This window comes from Periplaneta americana, chromosome 11 (assembly GCF_040183065.1).
Source record: "Periplaneta americana isolate PAMFEO1 chromosome 11, P.americana_PAMFEO1_priV1, whole genome shotgun sequence".
In the NCBI taxonomy this organism is placed as follows: domain Eukaryota; kingdom Metazoa; phylum Arthropoda; class Insecta; order Blattodea; family Blattidae; genus Periplaneta; species Periplaneta americana.
In genome coordinates this window covers 127,310,698-127,332,096 of record NC_091127.1, presented here as the reverse complement: position 1 = coordinate 127,332,096, position 21,399 = coordinate 127,310,698, and the positions used below count along the sequence as shown (strand labels likewise).

At 34.4% G+C, this 21,399-nt stretch overlaps 1 protein-coding gene across 6 annotated transcripts in view; it reads left to right on the top strand.

The window, feature by feature from the left end:
- The window catches only part of Ten-m (teneurin transmembrane protein Ten-m), a 978,623-nt gene that overhangs the window by 891,739 nt on the left and 65,485 nt on the right, over positions 1–21,399 (top strand). For 4 of the 6 annotated variants that reach the window (XM_069840033.1, XM_069840032.1, XM_069840029.1 and 1 more), the window contains exon 3: positions 16,172–16,345. In XM_069840033.1, coding sequence (XP_069696134.1) covers positions 16,172–16,345 — 174 coding nt within the window. Of the gene's footprint in view, positions 1–6,920; positions 7,103–7,536; positions 7,561–16,171; positions 16,346–21,399 lie in introns of those variants that run through there. The other 2 variants (XM_069840030.1, XM_069840031.1) reach the window with 2 other exon arrangements.

Below are 21,399 nucleotides of genomic sequence, written 5' to 3'. Positions count from 1 at the left end.
CTTAAGTTACTATAAAAAGCATAGATTGTGGAAGAGACAAGTTGTATTTGCAAGCTATACAATGGGATGGAAATGGCAAATTGACTTTCCTGGCTGCATCCTCCCATTTCAACACTGACCAGTTAAATTGTGACGACATTTTTGTGAATTTAATGCATTAATAAATAGTGATTTTAAATTACATATTTAATTACATATTTTCCCATATTTTCTACATAGTCAGTAGTCAGATATGACTGGCTGGCTTCTCGAGGTCGGATTCGAGATGGCTTACATTGGCCCATTGTGCACCTTAAGCTATATTCGATTATTTTTCCTGTACCACAGATGGCCTAAGTGGCATTCGTAAATCCGATGTTGACAGGCGGGAAATTCTGCTTCGGCCCTGAAAGAGTCAGGTCCCATACCTAATAAATCTCAGGACCCCAAACTCTTAAATCTTACATCAGCATCGGAGATCTATGCTACTCTTAAGACTACAAACAAATCTACGCTTATTTTTAACTATTTCAGGTACTATTTCATAAAATGAGAGAGTTGAGGAGTGTGTTCGTAAAGGAAATGAGTGTATCCTGAGAAAAACCCTCTAAACGTCTGCATTGTTCACTACAAAATCCATCACAACCAAATCGGGGGTCGAATCCTGGCCACCTGGGTGGAAGACTGAATCACAGAATCGGTTCAGGTATAACTCATCCAGGAGGATAGACGACTCTGCCACATGCTGTATGTTCGACCTTGCATTCATTAGATGTGAAAGTCTAAAATCTTATTTAAACTGTGTTTCCGAGTTGGCAACTTCTTTGCATTGCCCAAAGGCAGATTTTTGCTGACAAACCCGGCTTGATTCTATCTAATTAACAGGGAACGGATTTATATGGACTAAAAATATATGAAATATGTAAATATATATGTAGTTATTTTTACCAAAATATGGAATTAAATATGGATTTTTACCAAAATATGGAATTAAATATGGACTTAAAATTATAAAAAAATGACTATGTACGTTAAATATTGGTACATTTTAATCAAACTAAACAAAAAATATAATGGACGTACCTTATCTTCCAATGTAGTTTCAACAAAACACAATTTTTATTGTCTGTTACCATAACAATAGGTTACAAACATTTCTTTCAAGTGCTGAAAAGTGAATCTTCTTCTATTGTCTCTGAGGATAGATTTATACTGACTAAAAGAGCGTTCGACGTCACAAGAAGTAACTGGTACATAATTCAATTTCACAATGTCTGCTGGGGATAAGTCCAAGTTAATCTTCACTGTTGATTCACCACTCATCACAGCAACAACCTTTTGTAGTTCTTCATATCCAGGGTTTTTTGAAAGTACAGTGTCCACCTTAGCTCTTACTGCATCTGCAACTTTACCTCTACCACGATTCAGTTGTTCCACAGTACTATTTATAATTTCAAAACTTTCAGATAGTGAAAGGTGCCTATTTTGGAGACTTTTGAGCGTTTTTATGATGCATGAAAATGTATGCTGAATGTGAGCTAAGTCATTCTTCACACTTATGTCACAGGTAACTGTTTTCGCAGTATCAATTGAGACTGCATCTTCAGAATCCAATGCAAGGAGAACATTGTTAATAGAGTCTATATGTTCGGCATAATATTCAACTGCTTCTAGCCATGTACCCCATCTAGTTAAAATTGGCTTTGGTGGCAATGGAATTTCAGGGTACATTTCTTTCAACACGTTAACTCTACTGGGAGCTTTGAGAAATACTTTTTTCACTGATGAAATCAACAAATCTACTTTAGGGAAATTGTCTCTGACCACTTCTGCCACACGATGAAATGCATGCGCCACACAAGTAAAATGAGTCAATTTAGGATATACAACAGATAATGCTTGTCCAGCTTTGACCATATAAGGGGCAGCATCGCTAATAAAGAATAACACATTATCGTACATAATACCCTTTGGCCACAGGATACCCATAGCTTCGTTGAACAGTTTAACTATAGTTTTGTTATTGCACTTTTCTAGAACATCACAATGTAAAAGAATTCGTTCAGAATATTGTTCACTTAACAAACCGATAACTACATTACCAACAAGTCTACCTTCTTTGTCGGGAGTCTCATCAATGGAAACCCAAATTGAACTATCTTTAATTTCATCTCTTATCTTCTGTATTGTCTCATCGTAGATGGATGGAGCATACGTCTTCCTAAGTGTTGACTCATCCGGGATTGTATGTTGAGTATATTTTTCAAGGAATTCCCTGAAGACCTTATTCTTTAGTTTGTAGAGAGGAATATCAGCAGAGATGAGAGAACGGCACAGGTCGATGTTAAACTCAGATCTTACATTCGATGTTGTTGGTTGTGTTAAAAACAATTGTCTCTGCTTGGAATTTAGTTGTTTGTTGGCCTGATGTTTACTAGTTGTAATGTGTTGTTGCACCAGGAACTTTTGTGTAGATGATACTGCACACTGACACAAATTACAAAATAATATTTTATTGTCAGTTGATAAACCATCTTCTTTAAATTCTGAAATGTAACTTGTTAGTTTTGATTTTAAATTGACTGAATGACGTACTTTTGGCATATTTACCGTCTTTATAGTATGATTTACAAAACTGAACCTATGTGTACTCTGACTGGCATTTAACTGTTGAGCTGCACAACTGAAGTCTGTTAAAAATTTTAAATTAAATTAATACAGTTTTGTAACTTACTTTCCCATTGTTGATAGGACTGCTAATTTTCAAATAACTCTGATGTTAAAGGGATTACTGAACATGTGTTTAAATCTCTATTGTTGAAATGTATTTTTAAAAGTTAATGGAATTTTGTTTTGTTTTATTGTTAAACCTAATATAATATGGACTGTTTTATATGAAATATGGAAAATATATGGAAATTAACGAAAATATGTACTAAACTCTAAAATATGGAAAAATATGGAAAATAAAAGTAGGATTTTTCAACCCTACACATTGTGAAACATAAAGATAATGCAAAATATAAATTATATTAGCTTTATAAGTAAATATGTATTTACATATAAATCCTTTCCCTGCTAATTAAAAAGAGAAACGGGTCTTATTATTTTTCTAAAGTTTCTATTAGGGAGAATCGGAAAGTAACGCACAACAATTATTTTATCAAATACTATTTTGGTTAGGACGTTCATTGTTGTCAGATAGTTTGGAACAGATAGTTTCCGTCTCCCTGGCGGAACGAGCTGTAACTACCGAGTAAAAATGGCGCGTTTTCTACCATCGTTTACTTGTTAAGGGCAGCGAGGTGCAGTCTGTTTTTTTTTTTTTTTTTTTTTTTTTTGCGAAAAACGAAAAATTCGAGTGAAATCCACATAGAAATATTGGAGGTGTATGGCGCTTGATTGCCTGGACCATAGCAACATCTCCAGGTGGTGCAGGTTCTTCGAAGAAGGCCGCCGACGAAGCACGTTTCGGCCGACCAGCGACCGCTGCAACACCATCCAATGTCAGAGGCATTAAGGCGGCCATCACCCACCCTACAGTCCAGATCTCGCACAGTCTGACTTTCACCTCTTCGGACCAATGAAGACATTCTTAGGAGGCCAGCGCTTCGGTTCGGATGAAGAAGTGAAATCAGTCGTGCGCAGGTGGCCGTATGCCCAAAAAACAGAGTTTTATGAAGGAAATGTACCGAATATGCTGTCACGATGGGAGAAATGTGTCGAGAGACTTGGTTCCAATGTCGAAGAATAGGTAAAACCTGTAACTTTCTTGTACCTTATTTCGTTTTGCTTATCTATGAACAGGAGCAGGTATTTATGGAGATTAATTTTATCATTTGTGTTTTTTTAATATTGGTGTCGGCGGAGATTGTTAGAGATTGATTTCTCTTGGCGGAGATTAATGGAAATTTTGGAAAATACAATTACAGTATTCTGGAATTGGATTATTAACTCAGTACGAATATTACTTTCCAAATAATTAGCATTAAAGGATCGTCGGATTCCGGTAAAGGTACGGTATGGCCAATAGACAATATTTGTTGGATTGAGACTATTTAACACACATTCATTAAAAAGGAAAGAAACTTGCAGCCCTCAAATTAACACTTTCAAATTATTAGTGAAGTGTTGAATTTTCCGTCTTTTGAGTTCACTAATGTAATCAGTAGGGCTAGGATTTTGATGACCTATAAATCATGAAAAAAATGTCCTAAAAACAATGCATTTATGACCTAAAAATCTTTAAAAAATGCTCTAAAAATTTATCTTACATAATTGGCTTAGGAGGGAAAGAGATTTTGTACTACTTAGGCCTAATATTTAGATTAGTAATTAAATTAAATTTTACATAATTTTTTCTAAGTAGTACACTTTAATTATTTTACCTGATGTAGTTTCCATGTATGATAGTTCACCTCTGCGTCGCCATGTGGACGTGAGGTCGGCAGTCAGTCAGTATTGGCCCTTCATACACTGTAGCGCCATGGATTTACTTTACTTTTAGTTTCCATGTAGTCTACCACAAGGCCACTCTTATCCGGAATTAGCAGGTATAGAAGAGTCTATATTGAAGGGGGTTGGACTGATCCATTACATGGGGCGTACTACGTTAAAATGGCAATATTTGTGTAGAAAAGCGATTAAAATATCTTACAAAATAATGGGTATTAATGGACAAAATATGTAAAGAAAATATTAAAGGAAAGAAACATTATTTTACATTAATAATGGGGATTTATGGCCAAAATTAAATGAAAATGCCTAAAAATGACCGAATAAAATAAAAGATGCTCTTATGAGTTGAAACGGGCAAAAAATGCAAAAAAAAATGCCCTAACAAATATGTCTTAAAACACTCAGTTTATCACATAACATATAAATACATAAGCAGCTATATTTCTGGCTTACTAGAAAAAAGGTGCAATTTAATCAAAATCCTAGCCCTAGTAACCAGAACACTTGAAATACCATGTAATGTAGCCTACTTGGATATATATATTTTTTTATTGTACCTGAGTTTTTTAATGTATTTCACTCCCACCCCTTCTACTAATGAAGTTCCAAATCCACACAGAACCAAGACCGCAGATAGTAAGCAGTACTGAGTTACTGAGTATAGTACGTTCCAGAAATATGTTCGCGTTTTCCAGTGACGAAAGAGCTTTCAATATTGAATCATATTTTCGCACAGATACTGTCCGTTTGCCTACATCGCATCCCGATTTCCCCTACCTGCTTCTGCTCGCCCCTCTGTAAAAGCTGGGCTGTCTTAGCTCTTTTCTGAAAACATTAATTTCTCTTAGGAATTGGACGTTTACGTAATATTATACAGCTGTTTAATTTAACTTAAATAAAAGGGCCTCGTTAAGTAATTAACTGTCACGTGATTTCCTCCCTTTCTACAATCCTGCGGCATAACCACTTGGACGGACAGTAAATAGCATGTCTGAGTAATTTTATATTTTCGGGTCGGGCAGAGGTGAAGATTGAATTTACAGTACGTACAGTAGGTACAGAATTATTTCAACATGAGTTACTAGTACGAAGGAAGAAACTGGCAATTGGAATTAGATGCAATAGTCTATAGTGCGATAATATGCACAAAAGAACTGAAGTCTGTATCGAAATGAACGGCCACCATTTTCAAAATTGTGTTTAAATATTCATATTATGATTATTTTTCAATTTAACTTCTTTCTCTATATTGTACGCTAATGTGCTGTAGACAGTATAATATACACCGCATAATGAATACGTTAGCATGGATAACTCACTTCGTGAGTAAAAACACTTATTCTTAATACAGTACTGTACTTTGATTAAAGAAAAGCCTAATGAAAATTATCAAACTCAAAATCGCGATATTTCCTAGTTTACGTAAATGGATGAACTACTTTTCTTCCTTCCTATACCTAGTAGAGTGATTTGTGTTTTACGCCAGTATCATCGAACTCCAGTCTTGGAGGGGGGAGCAAGCGGTGTTTCCGGTTCTGTAAAGGTATAGACAGGTTAATATTAAAAATGTTAGTAAAATAAAATGATGTCCCTGTATTTATATATATATATATATATATATATATATATATATATATATATATATAATTCAAGTGAAAAAAGAATCCTGAAAAAAAAACCTTAGAATATGAACTTCGCTATAAAACGACGCAATAGTAATAATTCGCGAATGTGTTCATATTTTCCTTTTACAACTCTATTTCGGGATTTGTCGCGATTGTCTTATCCGCATATTATTAATCAGAATAACTTAATTCGTAACGATTAGTAAAAAGTATTGTATATCTATTATGTCGTGATTTTCGCGATCTCCATAAATACCCGGCCCTGCCTATGAAATACGTTGCCACAAAAATTGTGCGTTACTTTTCGATCAACCCTGATATATAATCTGAGTATACAAAATATTGCTGTCACGAGAGTGGTAAATTAGACCTCAATGACGCGCGCACTGGCCCGTTTCGGTTAGTGCGTACCGACTTGTTTCCTGTTTGTCTTGGAGAGTTGCGACATTTCTGAGAAATTCAACGTTTGAAACTCGCTCTAGGTTCAGTTCTGTTTGTTTCTCGATCTTACTGTCCCCCTCAATTTGAAAACGCTTCGTGCCCCTTCCCTTATGGAGGAAGAAGGCCCCCTGCGTGGCATCGAGCTATTATTGCAGCAGGGTTTTCGTCGGTTGTCGGCAGCCAAAGACTAATTACTGCTGAACAAGGATTTGCTGAATTATCACCTCGCACCCGTTAATAACAGGAGTCACCCCCTGAGTTACGAGGAGCCGACACCGGCGCGTAGCACGTGACTTCAAAAGCCTCTCTATAGCTGTGTTTTAATTTCCCCACTTCCCCCTTCCCCGTCATGCCAGATTCCGGCTCTCTCGCTCTCTCTCTCTCTCTCCATCTGCACAAATTGTTTTGGTTTCCATTGCTGCCCGGTCGTCTTTAAGTCGTGCATCATTGTTACGTGGGACTGGAAACTCCACCCCCGCATCCTGCCAACCAGTGTGAAACACCCCCAGGAGGGTGCAGGTGTGGGGGTAGATTGCATTGCTGCTACAGCTGCCGCGAAGTGTTGGTCGCTAAGAACACATATGAGATAGGAAGTGAAGGTGTTTGTGATTGTGTTGTATTTCCTACGAAGTGTTTGTCATCTGAGTCTAACTAGAAGTGGTGATATCTGGCACTTTAAAAAACATAGCAGTTTAAACTTACAGATTTAGCACATTCTAGCTTCTATTAATATCAATGCAGCAGTTTTAAGGAAAACGAGATTTTAAGTCATTGTATGTATATACGTAACTGGACAACATTTTAACCCCTTCAGGCCTGATGTACGTTATAGTGTATATTGTTTTTTTTTTCTTTTTTGGAATGTTTTCGATACTTTTAAATGTTTTGAAAAATTCAATGTGATAGAAACGGAGAATATTATTTTTTAAATATTTCTATACCTGAATTAAGGCACTTTAAAAAAAAATATAGCATTTTAAACTTACAGATTTAGCACATTCTAGCTTCTATTAATATCAATGCAGCAGTTTTAAGGAAAACGAGATTTTAAGTCATTGTTTATACGTAACTGAACAACATTTTAACCCCTTCAGGCCTGATGTACGTTATAGTGTTTATTGTTTTTTTTTTCTTTTTTGGAATGTCTTCGATACTTTTAAATATTTTGAAAAATTCAATGTGATAGAAATGGAGAATATAATTTTTTGAAATATTTCTATACCTGAATTAAGGCACTTTAAAAAAAATAGCATTTTAAACTTACAGATTTAGCACATTGTAGCTTCTATTAATATCAATGCAGCAGTTTTAAGGAAAACGTGATTTTAAGTCATTGTATGTATATACGTAACTGGGCAACATTTTAACCCCTTCAGGCCTGATGTACGTTATAGTGTATATTGGTTTTTTTTTTCTTTTTTGGAATGTCTTCGATACTTTTAAATATTTTGAAAAATTCAATGTCTATACCTGAATTAAAAATAAAATTTAAAATTTTGGAGCCCCAGGGGTCAAAATTGTCCCCAAATTTTGAATTTCTGTGAAGACTTGATTTAGGAATTTTGGATGCCCAGAATGATTATGTGATCAGTTTTTTTTAAATATAAATTCAGGTCTGAAGGGGTTAATGTGATACGTATTTCATTAACAGTTAAAATAAAATATAATATGTATAAGAAAGCTAATCATAATTATAACATTTAAGAATTTTATTTCACGTAATAATGCACTTATGGTGCCATCGGCGTAGCTCAGGCCGTAGGTGCGCTTATCTAGTGATCCGGAACAGCACTTTGGCGTGGTTTTGATTCCCGCTTTTGCTGATTGGTTGGGTTTTCTCCAGTTGTAAAGCGAATGAGCGTATTCCGAATCTCAGCGCTGAGCAATCTGATGGCATCACGGTGTTCCGAATTTCAACGATGACGTCACTGATGCTCCACCGGTGTCGCACCGGCTCCATCAGCTTGCAGAGGTGGTGGCAGTATCCATCAGTGAATCTGATTGGTTCTTGTATAGGGCGAGAATTAGCAGACGAATGACATAGTTTACTGTTGTGTCATGGCGGTGTGTTCTGCTTTAGTTCTCTGTGTTGTTTGTAATGAGCACAACGTAAAAACATGTTAATGGCTTATGAGCGAACATGTCAACGGACCAGTTATTACTACCGGTTCAAGAAATAAATTATTTATGCTCTCTTTTCTTTGAACGAAATGGCAGTACGGAAATTTCGCAAAATCTTGTTAGCGTAGCATAGACAACAACTTGTACAGCCGCCATGACAGCCATCGAACCTTCCAGCAGTTTTGTTCCTATTTCGCTGCAGCGTGACGTCATTGTTGTCCACCGGTCCGGTGAGATTCGGAATACGTTGAATGCCAGGTAATCATATGGTGAATCCTTTACCTAATCTCGCAAAATACAATCTCGCTATCACTAATTCCATCGGAGCTAAATAACCTAATAGTTGATAAAGCGTACGGTAATTAATAACCGATTAAAAACAACTATGGTCAAGTCATTCTGAAAAATGAGAAAATGTGTTCTTTAAAATACCTATACTTCTATTACTTATTAACAGAAGTGTCTATATTTAAATTACAAAACCTAAATATGTTTAGCTTATTGAAAACATAGATTATTGAATAATATTGAAGTTCACTGAATAAACTTGAAGAATTCACTATAAAATCATAATGCTGTTCTGTGAGTGAATAGGGAAAATAAACTATACTATTTTCTGTAATTTTTGTTCGTCAGTCCGTGAGAATTAAATAAGTTTTTTCAGCAACTATTGAATATTATAGGTCTACTGTTAGAGTCTAAATACATTTCAAGGCTGCTTGAGCAAACTCTATACATGTAGGGTGTATTGCTAACAATAATTCTGTAATTGAAAATCTTCATCTTAATTCTTCCGAATGTTGTGAACCATTTTAGCCGTAGAGAATTTTACAGAATTATTCAAGGTTCATGTAACAGAAAAGTGACACTCTTTTAAAACAAAATTGATATAATTATAATTTTTGTTTAAATCTGTTTCATATTTATATTACTTAAATGTATCAATTTTCAGCTTCAAGTTGACTTCAAATTATGTAGCGAATTCAAAACCCAAAAAATATCAATTTATTCTGAAAAATGGGATTACATAAGTACATGCCTTTTGGAGGTATTTCACATGTATCATTATTCCGAAAATCAATGATCTGCAGTAAACATATTGGAAGAAGTGGGAAAATTGTATATTTGTCATTTAACGACACTGTATCGAATATACGGTTGCTTGTGGTCGATGTGATTCGTGCCAGCTAAATGAGTCCGAGGATTCTCCATGAGATTACTTGATATTCATCTTACAGTTGAAGAAAATCTCTGAAAAATCCCAGCCAAGTATTCAATCCAAGCGGGGTTCGAATCCATACCCAAGTGCAGTCTCGGAACACGAGTTCAGCTCGCTAACTCCTAGATCATACCGATGGTTTTCAGTTACAAGGATTTGCTTATTTACTTCTCATTTACATCAACAAATTTTAGTAAATCAGTTACGCTGAAAATATTAAATACTGTTGAATTGTATAGAGATATAAACGCCAGTATTATAGTATTTAATTATTGAACTAATTCAGTAATTTTATATTCTTGATTTTTGTAATAATTATCTATAAAAAATTTAGATTTGTTATAAGCACCATATTTTCCGTAATTATTTAGATTTCAGGCTTTAGTCCCAGTGCCCTGAAAAGGATTTTTCTTTATCCAATGATGGGCTCTTAACTTGTCGTTATTCGCTCCGACTCAATGACCGATTCATAGATGCCGCTAGTGCCGAGAAGCGTAGACCACTTAGTTCGTCAGAGGCTATCCAGAGTGCACCACAGGCGGTAGGTCCACATTACACTCGTAATTAATAGATGATGTAGATGATGGAGAATTATTGAAAAGTCAAATCGCAGTGTTGCCACTCCTAGGAATTTATCCCTAATTCTAGGCAATTTGAGTGCTATCTGGGGACAAGAGTATAATTTCTTCTCAAATTGAGCGTTTCTAGATATTTCGTGATTTTTCTTTCCTTTCATTTCATCTGCTGTTTTAATTTTTATACATTTAAAATTTGAATTACCACCGTAAATATTTTCTTAGAACTGAATTTCGTAACAAGCATAAAATGTGACTTTTCATTTTTATTATATTTCTCATTGATATAAGAGAAGAAAAAATGTTCAGCCACCAGAGATTATGTATGTGACGGTTCTTCCCCGGTTCCTTCTTTATTTGCAACTTTTCCTCTTAGGAAACTGATTGGATAAGGCAGTTGTAAGAGTGTATTTGTAAATGGGAACTTCTTCCGTTTCTCTACTAAACTTCCTTATTCGAAAACTGTATTGGTTGAGTTTATTACTAGTCAGACATTCAGGTGAAGTGGATGAGATTACGGTGAAGTGATTGTGTGATTTGTGACTTGAGCAAATGATTATTATTAAAGATTAAGTAAGAAAAGTGTAGATTTGTGTACATGAGTTGATCTATTGGAAATTTGTTGAGATTTAAATTAATTTCCCAATTAAAATCAGAGCGAATAAACTTTCATATGAAATGTTTTATTTCTATGACAATTATTAATGTTTCATCATTCCAAAAAAAAAATTGTAGTAAGAAGAGAGGGATTAGGAGTACTTATGAAATAAAAACTTGTAGGATGCAAATCAAGCTTTCAGATAAAGATGATTTGAATAATTTCGAGGAAAAATTGTTCCGGGGCCGGGTATCGAACCCGGGACCTTTGGTTAAACGTACCAACGCTCTACCAACTGAGCTACCCGGGAACTCTACCAGACACCGATCGAATGTTTCCCTCTATATCCACAGACCTGAAAGTGGGCCGACAACCGTCAAGCAACCAACATTGAGTGCACACTAACTCTGCGTGACTTAAATTGTGGTTTTCTGTTAACGAACAGTGACCGTGTATTATGCAAATTAAGCTTTCAGGTATAACTCCCTGTAAAGTTGATTTCAATAACCATTCATTCATTCATTCATTCGTAGTGTAGTAATAGTCAGTAGTAGTCGACATAGGTTGGCAACACTGTCACGGGGAACCGGGGTACCCAGAGAAAACGACAGGATCATCTTGGATGTCTGCGCATGCGCGGAATGTGCGGACTTGGTTAATAAAAACCTAAACTAACCAAACCTAACCTTCGTATATGCAAAATGTGTAATCGGAGCACGAAGGGAACTTCTTGATTTGATCTGAATGTACACGCGAAAATAAATCCAGGTAAGGATCACGCTGTCACTGCATGAGAGGTCCGCGCTTGCGTCACAGCCAAATTGTTCTTGTCGCGAGCCCTTCCTTAGAATGAACCTGTGTTTCCTGGATCATGGGCTTATCCAATACGAGTTATAAATTCAGGGCAAAGCGGAATTTTAACCCAGCGCTTAGTACCGAACCACCGTGGTGGTTATTCCTGAAAAGGTTTGTCGTAATTAAAAAATCATCCTAGATTTTCAAAAGTAAATACATATTCTCTTTCTTCAAAACATACTGTATAATTTGTCTTTTAATAAGTTCATAATAACGTATCTCTTAATAGCATAATACTTTTTGCATTGTTTCCTCCTTTTTTTACGTCATCAGTAAATGTATGCTGTCCAACATTCCACGAGCATGTGCGTGACATCAAAGAAAATGGAACAGAAGACAGAACATTGTTGCGTGTACCGTTTATAAACATCAGTATGCAAAACACAAATCAAATCGCAATCAGCGCTCAAAAGAAACTTTGTTTTAACTGTCAACATAATTGTACTGAAATATGCTCGTATCAGAAAGTCAGACAGAAAAACAATGGTGAAGAGAACAAAGAACGAAATAACCAAATGATGCCAACAGCAGCTCAAAATACTTCCGCTGGAAAGGTTGTCACTTTACAGATAAATGGTGAAATTACTTCTTTTTCATTAAATAAAAAAGTAAATATGATTCACTGAGGATTGATAATAATTGGCCTACGCTATACTTCAGAATACAGCGTAAGTAGGCCTACTTACGTGCAAATTAAAAATAATTAAAACATGTTTTTTATTGATGGTACAAGGGTAGATAAATAAATAAATAAGTACATAAAAAAGAGATTTTCCTTGCACCAAAAATAAATAATTCAATAATGACATAACAAGGAACTTACACGTATTCTGAAGTCTTTTCTTGGCCTACGTAGGAATGGAGTAAATTTTCACCAGTCAGTGTAACTTTGTGTCACTTCTGAATTAATCCTTATTCTATTTACAGAATTTTGTAACTTTCCATTTCATGCACAGAAATGTAAACAGATGAAAAAACAGACACATTAAATTAAAGTTTCTTGCTGAGAAACTTTCAGAACGACCCTGGGGTCTACTCAACCTTTCCCCTGCATAAAGGTGATCAGATTATAGTACCGACCACATTACCTCATTAAAGTTAGTATTTCTTAACCTAACGGAATATTTAAAAATTAATTTAAATGACCTGTTAGATGTCCTATTATATCGATGGTTTAGGTAAAAGAGCATAACCCTCGTTTTTAAATGTGACTTTTTTTTGTAATTAGTGTAATTATTCAAAATGTAATTAGAAAAGGTGAAAATGTTTTTTTTTTTTCACAATATCTTTACATTCCTTCATAATAGTAACTAATAGTAATGTGTTAAAATTTAACTATAGCTGTTTCTGAAAAATTTTGTGGGTTAAGCTCTTTTACCTAAACACCATCGATATTAAAATGGTTATCCTGCAATTCACCACAGTCATTGTCCCCTTACAACTCGTACACAAAGAATCACCAGGCCTCTGTTCATGTTCTCACAAGCAAACATTCTCATGGGGGCAGAAGAAAAAAGTTATTTTTTTTTCTTCCATCATGTTAATAATGTCAAAATAAGTGCTTGTATGAATTGTGGCCACTCGAGCGCAATTACGAGGGCCGTGAAGACATAAGTTTCCCTGGGATCGTTTACAGAAAGAAAACATAATTTCATGGAAAGATGTATTGGAACAACAGGAATTGTTGAACTGTTTTTCAACATATTCCGCACCGGAATTGAGACATTTGTCATGCCAAGGGATCAACTTTTTTTTTTATCTCTGTGTTGTAGAAATGTGCCGACAGGGATCTGAACCAATGTGAGACAGCCGTCTGCATCTCTCTGTCAATCCCATGATATGACAAATGTCTCAATTCCAGTGGGTAATATGTTGAAAAATCGTTCAACACCTTTTGCATCTGTTCCAATAAATTTTTCCAATGAAATTGTGGTTTCTTTCTGTAAACGACCCCAAGGAAACTTACTTTTTGCGGCCCTCGTAATTGCGCTCGAATGGCCAAAATTTGTACAAGTACTTGTTTTGACATTATTAATTAACAAGATGGAAGAAAAAAATATTTTTTTTTATCTGCCCCAATGATAATGTTTGCTTGTCAGTCGATCTTAGAGTGGCTCTTACGTCACAAATTTTCGAGTTGACATTGCCCGTTTTACAGACATACAATCATCGGGACACGTGCTCTACCAGCTCTGCTCCAAGAGGGGAAATGCGCTCCAACGTCATATATTGACCAGTTGGAAATGACTGATTTAGATTTTCCCTGCTATTCCGTCTTTGCTCCATAATATCTTACTATGCATAGCAATTGAAGCGGTGAGGTCAATAACCATTCAAGTCCACTTCTGATCATTCATTTTTTGCAAATTTGAAATTAAATTTTGGATATTTCCACAAGTGTTACGGCTTTAAAAGTGGTGTACTACTTTGTCTTGATCTCTAAAACAACCAGAAATATTACGTGCAAAAACTAATAATTAGGTAAGAAATAAAAAAAATAAGTTTTTTTTTTTTTTTTGCATTTTTCTCGAAACTTGTGTAAATGGGCTTGAATGGTTATTGATCTCACCGCTTCAATTACTGTTTTAATAGAAACTAGGCCTACCCATAAAGTATCAACACAGTCTACTATATACAGTCGCGAAGCTCAATATGTACTAAAAATGCAAAAATGGGTAGTTGCCCACCACTAGGATCGCTACTATCGCCTCATCATCGCAGATCTCTCTCCTAGTAGACGACAAAATATGTTACACTTTCGTTCTGTTCTTTTGGAAAAATTAACACTTTCCTTCTATTATTGAAATATTAAATGCGTAAAGTTAATTTATTATTTTAATGAAGTATATTAAATTCCACCATAAACTCCTAGATACCTGCAAGAAATAGGTTAATATTATTTTTGTTTGTGCAAAACGAACTGAAATTTACTATAATCGCTTCACTCATTCAAGATTATAGCGATAATTAACTATGAAATCAATAAATATTAATTTGCATTTCCCTTTACAACAATAATAATGGAAATATGAATTAATGGAGTAACTTACGTGTACCGGTACTTGTAGTGTAGGCTTACGTAGTTAACAAAGTGAGATGAGGTTAAGCAATAATAATCACACCAGAATTGGAAATAAAACGTGATCAATAAATTTTATTGTAACAGACTTTTTCTACGTTTCTAGTAAAGTAACAAATAAAAATAACAACAAAATTAACAGCTATAATTAAAAACATATCCTTTGAAAAAAAAAAGTAGGCCTAAGCAATAATAATCCCACCAGAATTGGAAATAAAACGTGATCAATAAATTTCATTAAAACAAACTTAATTTTTCTACGTCTCTAGTAAAATATTATTATTCCAATTATTGTATTTTAGCCATTAACATTTTCATTACAACCAATAACGAACATTTCACAAGCATCAATGTGAAATACGTAACGAGCTAGCACTCGATGGAAATACGACACAGTCCAAAGTCGACCGTGGACAGTCTATTGTTTCTAGTTGCTAACCGCTTGGAGCGCTTTATCACGAGATTTGCAAAAAAATCACCTCAAGCTTCGCGACTGTATATAGTAGACTGTGGTATCAATTTAATAATTAGACAATGGTTGAGATGATCACCACCATCATCGTCATAATTCTTAACAGACGTTAGTCCAGGTAGTTGGTCTCCCAAGCATTACAAACGTTTTCCCTAACGTTGTTACTCCTCATCTGTCGAAAGTTCCACATTGATATATACAGTACAATATGCGTTCATTCATTCATGTAACTTTTTATTCAATCATATAAATTACATTACAAACGTTTTCCCTAACCTTGTTACTCCTCATCTGTCAAAAGCTCCGCATTGGTATATGCAGTACAATATGCGTTCATTCATTCATGTAACTTTTTATTCAATCATATTCATTTTGTCGTAAATGGGTGTAATTTCTCTTATACTCCAAGAACAGTTATTCAGCTGTTCTATCTAATGTATCTAATCTCGTCTCTGCAGTGTTTAATCTCGATAAGGTCTATTTCCGGAAAGTCCAAATTTCGCTGCAGCAACTACCAAAGTGTAGTATTGTACTTTTGTTTATCTTGGTCAGGCCTGAAGCTAGATTCAACATTCTAATGCTTGTTGGTTTTATAATAATGTTAACCACAATACTGTGTCTTCGAAGCAAAACTTGTTAATGAAAATAAAAGATTATACTTATATAATTATCTAATCAGAATGTTTTAAAATCAAAGTGTACATTTATACGTATTTTCCATGACTTATTTTATGTGTTATTGTCGGCAGGTTCACTGCTGGACAGCGCTCCCCCGGATGTTCCCCCTCGCAACCCTTCGATGAATCGACTAAACGGCCGCGTGGCCACGGGGATCATGGGCAACCCCGCTGACCGGGATGGCGGCGAATTTGAGCCCTCATACCTTGTGCGCACGCCCTCGGGAAATGTGTACATACCAACAGGTAAGCTTTGTGAGTTCAGGTGTTTCCATCATTTCGCCATTTGATTTATTATTACCTATGTCAGGGTGCAGAAAGCAGTGGAAATCGTTTCTCTTATCAAGTTATATTAGTATTGAGTACCTTCGGATTCATATATTAAATACATTACATGATACGAATGATTGATTGAAATTGTAGCCAAATGATAGGCATTTGATAAGATGATTAAAATCACGAATCGTAGGGTAAACGAGCGAATGACAGAGAGAGAGAGAGAGAGAGAGAGAGAGAGAGAGAGAGAGAGAGAGAAGGGTGACTGGAAAAAGGGGGGAATGCGAGTGAGTTTAAGTTAGTGAAGTTGTAAGTGAATGAATTTTCGCTCTTAGTTAATTAGCGAGTGAGTTAGTGAGCAAGTGAGTTACTGAGTAAATTAATGAGCGAATGAGTGAGTTAGTGAACGAATTAATGAAATAGTATAAGTGAGAGTTAATGAGACGTAAATTAATTAGCACTTCTGCTCAAGCATGTGGACGTGAGGCCACAGCACTGGCTGGTCGGCCTTAGCCCTTCATGGGTTGTCGCGCCACGGGTTATTAAGTTAATTATTAGCAAGCCAATAATTTATTCAATGAATAAATTAATTAGTTAGTGAATGAGTGAATGCATGCACTGATGAGTATCTAAATGAGAGTTAATGAGTCGTAAGTTAATCAGCATATTAAAACATTATAGAATGAATAAATTAATTAGTGAGCGAGTGAACTGCTAAGCCTATATCCTAAGTATAAGTGAGAGTTAATGAGTCGTAAGTTAATTGACAAGTCAGTAATTTATTGCATGAATAAATTAATTAGTGAGTGAATGTGGGAACTGGTGAGTATAAGTGAGAGTTAATGAGTCATAAGTTAATTGGCAAGTCAATAATCTATTGAATGGACAAATTAATAGTGAGTGAGGAACTGGTAGGCCCTAAGTATAAGTTGAAGTTAATGAGTCCTAAGATAATTAACAAGTTAATAATTTATAGAATGAATAAATTAATTAGCGAGTGAGTGCATGAACTGATAGGCCCTAAGTATAAGTAAGAATTAATGAGTTGTAAGTTAATTAACAAGCTAATAATTTGTTGAATTAAGAAATTAATTAGAGAATGAGTGAGTGCGTAAACGGTAGGTCCTAAGTACTCGTATAAGTAAGAATTAATGAGTTTTTAAGTTAATTAACAAGCTAATAATATTTTATTGAATTAAGAAATTAATTAGTGAATGAGTGAGTGGATAAACTGGTAGGTCGTAAGTACTCGTATAAGTAAGAATTAATGAGTTGTAAGATAATTAGCAAGCTAATAATTTATTGAATTAAGAAATTAATTAGTGAATGAGTTAGTGCGTAAACGGTAGGTCCTAAGTACTCGTATAAGTAAGAATTAATGAGTTGTAAGTTAATTAACAAGTTAATAATTTATTGAATTAATAAATTCATTAGTGAGTGAGTGCATAAACTGATAAGCCCTAAGTATAAGTAAGAATTAATGAGTTGTAAGCTAATTAACAATTTAATAATTTATTAAATTAATTAGTGAGTGAGTGCGTAAACTGGTAGGTCCTAAGTATAAGTAAAAATTAACGAGTTGTAAGTTAATTAACAAGTTATTAATATTTATTAAATTAATTAGTGAGTGCGTGAATTGGTAGGTCGTAAGTACTCGTATAAGTAAGAATTAATGATTTGTAAGTAAAGTTAATAAGTTAAAAATTTATTGAATTAATGAATTAATTAGTGAGTGAGTGCGTAAACTGGTAAGCCCTAAGTATAAGTGAGAATTAATGAGTCGTAAGTTATTTAACAAGTTAATAATTTATTGAATTAATAAATTAATTAGTGAATGAGTGAGTGCGTAAACTGGTAGGTCCTAAGTACTCGTATAAGTGAGAATTAATGAGTCGTAAGTTAATTAACAAGTTAACAATTTATAGAATGAATAAATTAATTAGTGAGTGAGTGAGTGCGTGAACTGGTAGGTCCTAAGTATAAATAAGAATTAATGAGTTGTAAGTTATTTAACAAGTTAATAATTTATAGAATTAATAAATTAATTAGCATGTGAATGCGTGAACTGGTAGACCATAAGTATAAATTAGAGTTATTGAGTCGTAAGTTAATTAGCAATAAATAATTTATAGAATGGATAAATTAATTAGTGCCTGAGTGCGTGAACTGGTAACTATAAGTGAGAGAGTTAATAAGTCATAAGTTAAAATAGCAAGTCAGTAATTTATAGAATGGATAAATTAATTAGATTATGAGTGAGTGTGTGAATGGTTAAGTGTAAGTGAGAGTTAATGAGTCATAAGTTAAATAGCAAGCCAATAATTTATAGAATGGCTAAATTAATTAGTGTATGAGTGAGTATGTAAACTGTTAAGTGTAAGTGAGAGTTAATGAGTCGTAAGTTAATTAACAAATTAATAACGTATAGAATGAATAAATTAATTAGTGAGTGAGTGCGTGAACTGGTAGGCCCTAAGTATAAGTTAAAGTTAATAAGTCATAAGTTAATTAGCAATAAATAATTTATAGAATGGATAAATGAATTAGTGAGTGAGTGAGTCAGTCAGTCAGTCAGTCAGTGAGTTTCATCTCAGGGTGATGTGTCATTTGAAATGACTGTGGAGTGACATAAAGGAGAGTATAGAGTAAGTAAAGAAATTGATTGACCTACTGTACAGATCATCAATCATCACCTGCCAGTAACTGGTCCTTTGGCCTGTCATATTCCATAAAGATAAACATCAGCACTAGACGGAAAAGGAATGGGCTTTTTTGTCATGCAGTCAACACAGCACGCTCTGTCACCACTTGAGACAATACAAGACAAACGGAAAACAAAGCAGTAATTCTCAGTTTTTATAAAAATGTCAATTTTTCACTCTCCTCACTGAAAAATAAACGCGAAATCACCCAATATCTAAAATAAATAAAACAATTCAGATAAATATAATTATTTTTTAAGGGAGATACATAGTTGATCCCTTCATGTAAAGCAACTTCTATTGCATATTCATAGAATGAGCGTGTTGTCTGTACAAGTAAGAATAAAATTACTAACTATAGAATAATTGTTAGTGAATAAATGTGTTTTTAAATAATACTTTTCTCATATTAGTGTAATGAGCTTTTAAATTTACATCTAACACTTCAGAAAAATTATAGTGCATTTCACCAAAAGTTGGTCATCCTTAATCTTCACGACTGTTACATAATATATACCGGTATTTTTCTTTTTTGTTCCCTTTAGTTGTATCCGTGATCAGCAAAACTATATACTGTGTCGGAATGTAGGGAACAATGCATTTTATGGGATGACATTGGAATTCAGCTGAGCTTCATATAGGGAAATATTCCTGCACACAAGCCAGATGCTTTGCCCCTACTCTAGCGGTGACTTTGATAAACAAGGAAACAATTAATTGTACTTATGAAACTGCCTCCACAAGTGATATGCACACCAGCTTAAGGAGCACAGATTCGTATTTACGGCACTGCCTGTGAATGTGCGAGACTATATAACTTAAAAAAATTGGAGCAAGAGTTATACCCAGTATACTGCAAATGAGATAGGACTTATTTTCCTTTTCCATTGTTTTATTTTCAGTCTGTCGTCATTTATGGGTATCAATTATACGCAGAAAAGTGATTTCAAAATCCCATCATCATTTATTATTGTAAAATTGAAGAACTGAAGTAAGAATTCTTAAAAAAAAAATTCAATTAGGCTCCTTTATTGTATTCAGAACCAAAAAATATCACTTTTCTGCATTAATTTATATGATTACAGAAGAATTTGGCAGCACCAAGAACAATTTTTTTTTTCTCTTACAGTGTCAGTTCATGCTGGAGACATTGTTTACATCTCAATTGTTTATAAATAACTATTGATGGCTTCCATAAATGCAACAATTGAGGCGTTCAGAAGTCAACATGATTAACTCTTTTCCAAAGATTTTGAGATGTTCAAGGTTAAAGTTGAATACACACAATTGATTCTGTGTTGTAGTCAAGAATAATATTGCATTCTGTGGGCTTTTTACTGAACTATGGAATTAATCACTTTGCCCACTGAAAATATGGTCAATTTAATACATTGACAACTTAGAAACTCTGAAATAACCAAAAGTGGAGTTAATCATGTTGACTTCTGAACGCCTCAATTTTAGAACAGTGCAATTTACAATTTATATACAGTGTGACCCATATTTTTATCCAATTCTTTATTGCACTGTAGTACAGTAAACAGTCAGGTTAAGTGACCCATTCCACCCACTAAACTGTACTATGTTTCATACCAAGCACAAATGAAGCTTTAATTTAATTGTATTCTCATTGCGCCCCATTTTGCATTGATAACATGGGAATGACTTGGCTTAACAATCCGTTTTCTGGAGAGATAATCGGGCACTGTGGGAATGTTGAATGGCCTGCAAGAAGCCCAGATTTAACATCATTGGAAGTTTTTTCTGTGGGTAGACCTTAATGAAAAAGTGTCTGCCAGGAAACCTCAGGATGTGATTATTTTATAAGTGATAATTCAAGAGGAGTGTGGTCGGGTGCCAAATGATGTATTTTTTAGGGCATTACAGAACATTCAGCCATGTCTGGAAAAATGTTGCAGCAAATTCCGGTAGTTACGTTGATTTTATGTAATTCTAATGACTGTAGGTACTACTGTTTCATTCTAATTCGATCTTATATAATGTCATTTATGTGTAATAAATGCATGAAAAGTTTGATATAAATATGGATCTCCCTGTATACTAAAGAATAAGTATTCATACATTATGCATTAAAAATTTATTGTAAAAATCTTCATGAAACTCGACAAATTATATCATATAATCATGAAATGATCTAGAATGATTTTATTACCTGGATTCTATACGTACCGGTAACTGTTTTAAATGTAGGCCTATGTACCCTATTTAATTGGCTCAATATTCATGTTAAGCGTGACATTTTAGAATGTTGTAAGTCAATCGACAGCTAAATTTCTAGTGGAGAAGACTTTTTTGAATGAG